This window comes from Myotis lucifugus, unplaced genomic scaffold (assembly GCF_000147115.1).
Source record: "Myotis lucifugus unplaced genomic scaffold, Myoluc2.0 scaffold_433, whole genome shotgun sequence".
NCBI lineage: Eukaryota > Metazoa > Chordata > Mammalia > Chiroptera > Vespertilionidae > Myotis > Myotis lucifugus.
In genome coordinates, this window is record NW_005871481.1 from 656,555 (window position 1) to 663,867 (window position 7,313).

At 65.5% G+C, this 7,313-nt stretch overlaps 1 protein-coding gene across 4 annotated transcripts in view; it reads right to left on the bottom strand.

The window, feature by feature from the left end:
- HS6ST1 (heparan sulfate 6-O-sulfotransferase 1) overlaps nt 1-7,313 on the bottom strand; it is a 91,365-nt gene that overhangs the window by 55,768 nt on the left and 28,284 nt on the right. For 3 of the 4 annotated variants that reach the window (XR_002826272.1, XR_002826273.1, XR_002826274.1), the window contains exon 2: nt 3,266-4,037. Coding sequence is in view for 1 of the 4 variants with exons in the window: in XM_023744171.1 (XP_023599939.1) it covers nt 3,332-4,037 (706 nt within the window). In the remaining 3 variants the exon portion in view is untranslated. Of the gene's footprint in view, nt 1-1,163; nt 4,038-7,313 lie in introns of those variants that run through there. The other variant, XM_023744171.1, reaches the window with a different exon arrangement.

Below are 7,313 nucleotides of genomic sequence, written 5' to 3' on the forward strand. Positions count from 1 at the left end.
GTGCGAGCACCCAGGCCTGGGGTGGAGGGAGCCCAGCCACCGAGGCTCCGGCGCTGATTGATGGGAGAAAAGGCCGTGCAACCCGCCCGGCGAGGTGGCTGGCAGCTGGGCTGGTGGGCAGGAGGCTGGGGACGCAGCAGCTCACTGGCCCTTCGAGGGAAGAGAAGGAAAAGGAGGGCTCTGCTGTGTGGCGGGCAGCGAGGTGGGCGGGACCGAGTGGGTGGGCAGCGAGGTGGGTGGGACCGAGTGGGTCCGCTGGAGCAGGAGCTGTGAGGAGGGGACCTAGGGCCAGGACAGTGCTGAGCAAAGGGCCCCCACATACTGCTGCATCCAGTCCCCCCACCCCCAGCCCCAGGCCTCCACGTCCTGAGGCCCGAGGCCCGGTTCCTGCCCAGGAACCCTAAGTGCCCTGGGCTGCCAGCATGGGGGCTGTTGCAGAGCGGGGTGGGTGACCCCCTAGTTCAGTGGTCGGCAAACCGCGGCTCGAGAGCCACATGCGGCTCCTTGGCCCCTTGAGTGTGGCTCTTCCAAAAATACCACGTGCGGGCGCGCACATACAGTGCGATTGAAACTTCGTGGCCCGTGCGCAGAAGTCGGTTTTCAGAAAGGAATAGACGAAACACGTATACAAGACGAGTGTGGGTGGGAGAGTTGGAAGGGGTCGACCTCAGCGAATGTACCTCAATCAGATTGAGGATGTTTTAGGGAAGGCCAGCTTAGGAGTACCCTAATTAAGTAATAACAATGTACCTACCTATATAGTTTAAGTTTAAAAAATTTGGCTCTCAAAAGAAATTTCAATCGTTGTACTGTTGATATTTGGCTCTGTTGACTAATGAGTTTGCCGTCCACTGAGCTAGGTAGAGGGGAGGATGTGGCCCAGAGCCTCCCGTGAGGATAAGCGCTTGCTGGGACAGTCTGAGTGAGGACACGGGAAGGATGCAGGGAGCAGGCCACCCAGGAAGTTGCAGCTGCTCGTCACAGCCGAGTGCTGGGTGTGACCAGGGCACGGAGAGGGAGGCAGGGCTGGGGGCAGCAGCCACGAGGGGAGCGGCCCAGCAGTGGAGGCCTGGGCCCCTCCACCCCCCTGGTCCTGGGCCCGAGGGGCATCTGAAAACCAACCGAGACCCCAGGCCCTGTCACCACAGACACAGCACACCGGCTCCTTTTCAGGGTTTATTTCATCAGTAACATTCGCTCTTGTCCTCGACAAAAACAATTGGATTATGACTTGTCTCCCATCAACTCAGTTTTTGTATGAATAACCGAAGATTTCTTCTCAACACTTTGTTTTTAAACAAGAAGCTATAAATAAATAAAGCTTTAAATGCTCCTTGGTCCAAGTTAAACACTTCCAGTTCTCAGAGTTCAGGCTCGGGCACACTGGCCTGGCTGCCCAGGAGGGGCCTGTGTGGGGAGCGAGGGTCCCTCCCTGTGCTGCTCCTTCCTCTCAGCGCAGGAGGGGTCTGGGCGGGGCCACCTGTGCCACCGAGGAGCCCTGCCCTGGGCATAGCAGCCGAGTCTGTAGGCACGGGGACCCTTCCTCGTCCAGCAGGCGGCCTGTGTGGGACGTGCGAGGGCCCGCACCTCCTCTGGGCGCCTCCGTCTGGGTGCTGGCCGAGACAGCACTGCTTTCCAGACACAGTAAAGGAACCGAGGAGGGACCATGTTTCCGTGGGAACGGGCACAGGCCGTGGTTGAAACATTCCCCCGCGGGCGGCCAGGTCCTGGCTCAGGTCACCCCGGGAACCACTGCAGCAGAGCCGGCCGGGGGCGAAGGGCCTGGGCATCCGGAGGCGGCCGCTCCCAAGCTCCTGCGCCTGCAGCTGTGCTGAGTGTCGGTGCAGACCCCGCCTCTGCCATGTTGTCCTCTGCTTCCCTTTAAGGGCCACTAACTAAGTCACCCGGGTGCTGGTCTCCACATGCCCGCCCACCCCTGGGCGGCCCTGGGCTGGACTGGCTCAACGCCCACCGGCCTGCTGGCTGCTCTGCCTTGGACACAAGACGGAGTGGCCAGTGCAGGAAGCTGACAGGACAAAGCCCTGCCCTGTGGACAGCCGCCTCACGGACCCCAACTGGCGTCCTGTGACCAGAGGCTCCTGCTCGCACCCTCCCTCCCTGGGGCAGCGGGGCTGGCGGGACCTGGGTGGGACCCGCCTGTGAGGCTGCTGCCCTGGCTGGCCCCTCGTGAGCGGCCTGTGCCCCGCCCACTGCCTCTCCTGGAACGGGGCGCGGGTCCTCCTCATGTGGGGCTCACTCAGCTCCCCGGAACCCAGGTTTTGGGCCTCACTCGGAAGGGTGTGCCTCAGAGCATGGCGTTCCAGTTTGCAGGGCCTGCCAGCCTTGGGTGAGGGGGGCGGGGCAATGCTGGGAGCCCAAGGGGGGGTGCCAGGGAGCCTGGAGCCGTTTCTCCTGACCAGGCAGGAACCCGTGAGCCCGCACTCCTGTCCTGCTGTCCAGAACCACCCTGGCCCGAGCTGGACGGGTATACATGGGCCGGAGGGGGGATGGGGGCGGAGAGCAGTGGGGTGGGGCTCCGGGCCAGGCAGTCCTCACAAGTACCAGGAGCCAGAGGACAGGGCAGGGGCCCTCAGCTACGGCCCCTGACTGAGCTGGGCTGATGGGGGCACCCAACGGCGGGCTCAGAGGCAGCCTTCCCGCTCCCACTCCTGGCTGCACTCTCCATGCCTCCTGTCGGTGAGGACAGAAAAGGGATGGGGCAGGATTGTCTAACCTGACCCGAAGCAGGAGGTGGGGGGAGCGGGGCGGGGGAGGGAGCTCCCAGGGCTGGACCAGAGTCCTCCTGGCTTCAGAGGGGTGGCCTGTTGCTGAACACAGGTGAGTGTAGAGCCCCCTCCTGACACCTCAAGGGCTTGCAGGCCCAAGGAGGGGGCGGGAGGCCCAGGGCCGTGGGATGGCTCAAGCAGGACGAACCCTACAGCCCGAGAGAGAGGGGTGTGCTCAGCGGGCAGGGGCCGCTTCCCCCTGGTCTGCAGGGCCACTCCCTACTCTCCGCTCCACGGTCTGTCCCTTATCTTCAAACCTCCAGCTGCTGTGAAGTGAGGGGCCAGCGGGCTGCTGCCTCCCAGCCCGTGCAGGCCCCTGGCCTCCGCTCGCCCTCCTCTGAGCCTGTGGGCGGCACAGATGGGTTCCTCAGACCCAGGCCTGGGAACCGGGGAGCACCAGCCCCACCGGGCCACTGCCCATCCCCGTCTGAGTTCCGGACGCACCTGCCCTCGGGGAGTGGGCCCGGGACTCTTCTCACCCGAGTGCTGACAGCCGTGAGCCGTCTCTCCGATGTCCCCTCCCCCCGGCGGGCCTCCAGCTGCCACTACCACTTCTCGATGATGTGGCTCATGTAGTCCTCGGTGGGCACACGGCCCGGCTCCTCCGCCTCCTCCCGCGGCGCCTCCTGGGCGCGGTGCAGTAGGCGCTCCTCGCGGCTCCGGAGGCGCTGCTCCCTGCGCTCCAGCTGCCGCTTGTACTGGTAGCGCTGCTGGAACAGGTCTCGGGCGTAGTCGTAGAGCTGCACGTCCAGGTCGTTGAGCTCCTCGATGCGCCGGACGGTGTCCGCGTCCACCTCCACGCCGCCTGCCCGGGTGCTGTTGTACTGCATGAAGGGCCGGATGAACTTGAGGTTGAACGTCCGCTCGAACAGGTACTGCGTCTTGCGCTGGAACTCGGTCAGGCCGAAGAAGGCCATGCCCCGCAGGTTCTTCTTGGCACTGTCCAGCAGCAGCTGGGCCCGCCGGCCCTCGGGGACGAAGGACAGGTTGTAGCAGCCCACCAGGCTCAGGTCGGCCAGCATGCGCACCTGGCGGTTGTTGGCCAGGTTGTAGGGGCAGTCCATGAACTCCTGCAGCGTGCAGCCCGACCAGTCCGTGCCCTCGTAGCAGGGCGGCAGCTCCTCGGGCGTGGGCGTGCGCCCGTCACACATGTGCAGGGAGGTCTTCCAGGTGGCCCCGCGCTGCACGTGCCGCCACTCGCTCAGGTAGCGGGACACGGGGTCGCGCAGCAGTGTGATGTAGTAGAACTTCCTGCAACGAGACGGGGTGGTGAGGTGCAGAACACACGGGGCCGGGGGTGGGTGGGGTTGGGGGGCTGGATCTGTCTGATGCTCAGTCTCACTGTGGGCCCTAGACTTCACCTCTGATGTGAACCCTTAGGCTGAGATCTCAGAACGGCCAGAAATGAGAGACCCAGCCACCGTCCTGGCCGCGTGTGACCATGCGGTGCTCGCCTTGGTGCCCTGCCACTGGCCACAGTTCCCGGGACAGCCGGGTCTTACCTGCTGGGCCGGAGCACCGAGTCCCCCGAGCCCATGCGCTTAGAACCAGTGGCTTAAAGAGCTGTTCACAGCACATGCTCAGCGCCACCCAGGCACACCCACGCCCAGGCTCCCGAGAGGCCGGGGGGCGGCACCAGCAGAGCCCAGCCCAGGCCCCGGTGAACTACAATCCGTAATTTGTGCTGTTTCCCAAGAACCATGCCAGCCCCACAGAGCCGGGACCCCTGTCCACAGGGCGTGTCCGCGCGACGGGAGAAATGACTCCAGGGAGGCTCTGTACCCACCTCGCCGGGGCAGGTGCCGACGTGACCATGTCCCTGAAGAACAGGAATGGCTGGCCCCAGGTGCCAGGGCAGGCCTGGGTGTGGGCTTCGCCCGCTGTTGTCGGAGGCCCCAGGGTGGGCAGAGCTGACGTACACGGTGGGGTGGGTAGCAGGGGCCAACTCGGCCCCACACACCACTCCCGCTGGACGGCACCCACACTGCCCTCCTCACTGAGGCCCAACAAGAGCACCCAACTCATCCGCCACCCCTCACGCTGCCGTCTGGAAGAGCCTTGGGGGTTCTGCTGGCATTGTCCTGGTCTGACCATGGGTCAGAGGCCCCAGGGGGTAGGCACGGTAGTGGCAAGGACAAGGTGGGGTACCGAGGGAGGCACTCCAGCCGCAGGAGGGCACCCCCAGGACACTACAGGGCAGCAGTTCTTGAGCACCTTCCTGAGGGGGCTGGGCACCCCTTCCCCTCCCAGCAGGGCCCGCGCTGGAGGGGCAGCTCGCGGAGGCTCCGGGCAGAAGGAAGATGGGTCCCACGGTGTGCAGCCAGGGCAGCGGGCCACCTCCAGCCGGTCCCCGGCCGCCACAGGCTGGTGCTGCGCGCTGAGGCCTCCACACAGTGTGGGCAGGGCCCTGGGCAATTCCTGTTCCAGCCCCTCCGGAGAGAGTAGCTTGTGGCCCCAAACCTGAACCCCCAGCTCCTGTGGAACCTGCTTCAGTGGCTCTTACTGCCTTGGGAGAAGAGCGCAGGCCACCTGCACCTTCGAGTCTCTCCCCGCCCCTGGGACCTCCCCTTGGCCTCTCCCTGGCTGGCGCGGGCTGTGTCCTCTTCCCTCGCTCCTTCACCGCTGACTCTGGCCCCTCCTCTAGGCTCAGCCAGATCCCCCAGCAGCCTTGCTCTGCAGACACGGCTTCCCCTTGGGCCTCTGTCACAGCCGTGACTGCACACTGACCTCTGAGCTCACCCTGGGGCAGGGAGTGGCTGGGCAGGCAGCCGGCTCCTGTGTGTGCGCTGAGCCAGGTCACGGTGCCTCCAGGACAAGACTGAGAAGGGTGAGGGGTCCCAGACAGAAGGGGGCTCAGGGCAGGGGCCTCACACCGTCAGCCCCAGGAGAGGACACTCGCTCCGAGAGGCGAGGCAGCGGCCTGGTTCTCGAGGCTCCAGCACTGGGGCGGCGTGTGGCCCGGCTCCTCCCTGCAGACTCCGGTTTGGTGCGAAAGCCCTTAGATGGGGCCACCAGGGCGGTCAATCCACCAAAGGCCAACATCCCAGAGACCAGGTGTGAGACTGGGATGAATCCTGACCCCACAACCGCTTCTAAAGAGGCCAAGACAGGACACGCCCAGACACACATGCGTTCACAAAGCACACACGCATGCACATTTCCGGGAGGTTCTGTGTCTGCTGCCACATCCAGCCCTGCCCACCCAGGACCCACAGGGAGGCCGCCACACAGAACCCCACCCACCAGGAAACAGACGAGTGTGGGGTTCTTCCTGGACCCACAAAACCAGGACGTGCATGTCACCTGGCAGACACGTGTCCCCAGCTAAGGCCACATGGGCTCCACCTGGCTCCCCAGGTGACCTCTAGGGCAGGGCCCGGCACGCACAGGGAGCTCCTCTGTGTCCGCCGGCAGCCGCAGCCCTGCAGCCACCTCACCCAAGGTCTCGCCACGAGGGGGCGTGGCGGGCCCCGCTGCCCCGACGCACACGGACCCAGGCATGGGCAGAAGACTGCTACGCGCATCCTGAGGCCTAGAGGCCAACTCTGCGGTCAGGGCACCCAGTGGCCTGCAGCTGGACCTGGAGAGCCAGGACAGGGGGAGCCTCCCTGCCCGAGGGAGGCCCCTGCTTCCAGGTCCCTCTAGTCGCAGCCACAGACGGCAGAAGACGTGCCTGCCACACACCGAGCGTGAGGCGGCGAGTCCCTGCTGGGGGGCCTGAAGCCCATCGCAGAAGGTGCCCCTGCTGCTAGAGGACCGGCTCTGTCGGAGGTCTGGGTGCCCGAGGGCCCATGGATGGAGTCGCTGAGGGCCACAGGGGTGCCGTCTGCACTGGGTACTGACAGGCGGCAGGAGATGCACACGGGCCTCGGGTCCCTGTTTGCCTTCCCTGGTGGAGCAAGGGGTGACCAGCCCCAGAGCCTCTCACTGACCCCACAGCTCCCCATCTGCCACTTGAGCGCTGAGGTGGGTGGCCTCTCCTTGCTGCGCTCCTGGTGGCTGCCTGTCTGGGGAGCAGGGCTGGCCCACGAGGAAGGGTGTGGGATGAGGCGTGCCACACCCTCTCTGCTCAGGAGACTGCCACGCCCTGGGCCCGCCTGCCAGACAGGCCCGTGGGGGAGGACAGATGGGCTCTGGAACCCTCCGGTGGGCCAGCAGCCCCGTCCCGCCTGCTCCTGCGGGAGGGGCTCAGGAGCCCTCGGCACACACACCTCCCCCGATGGCCTCCTCGGGGACTCGGGCACCTGCCCACCTCCACTCGCCTCGCCTGCCCGCCCGCCCTCGCTCACTTGCTGCCACCACACAGCATCCACTGTGGCCACAGCCTGGGCCGGGCCGTCCCCCGCCCAGAGGCCCCTAGTCCAGTGGTCGGCAAATTGCGGCTCACGAGCCACATGCGGCTCTTTGGCCCCTTGAGTGTGGCTCTTCCACAAAATACTGACTTCTGCGCATGGGCCACAAAGTTCAATTGCACTGTATGTTCGCACCCGCACGTGGTATTTTGTGTAAGAGCCACACTCAAGGGGC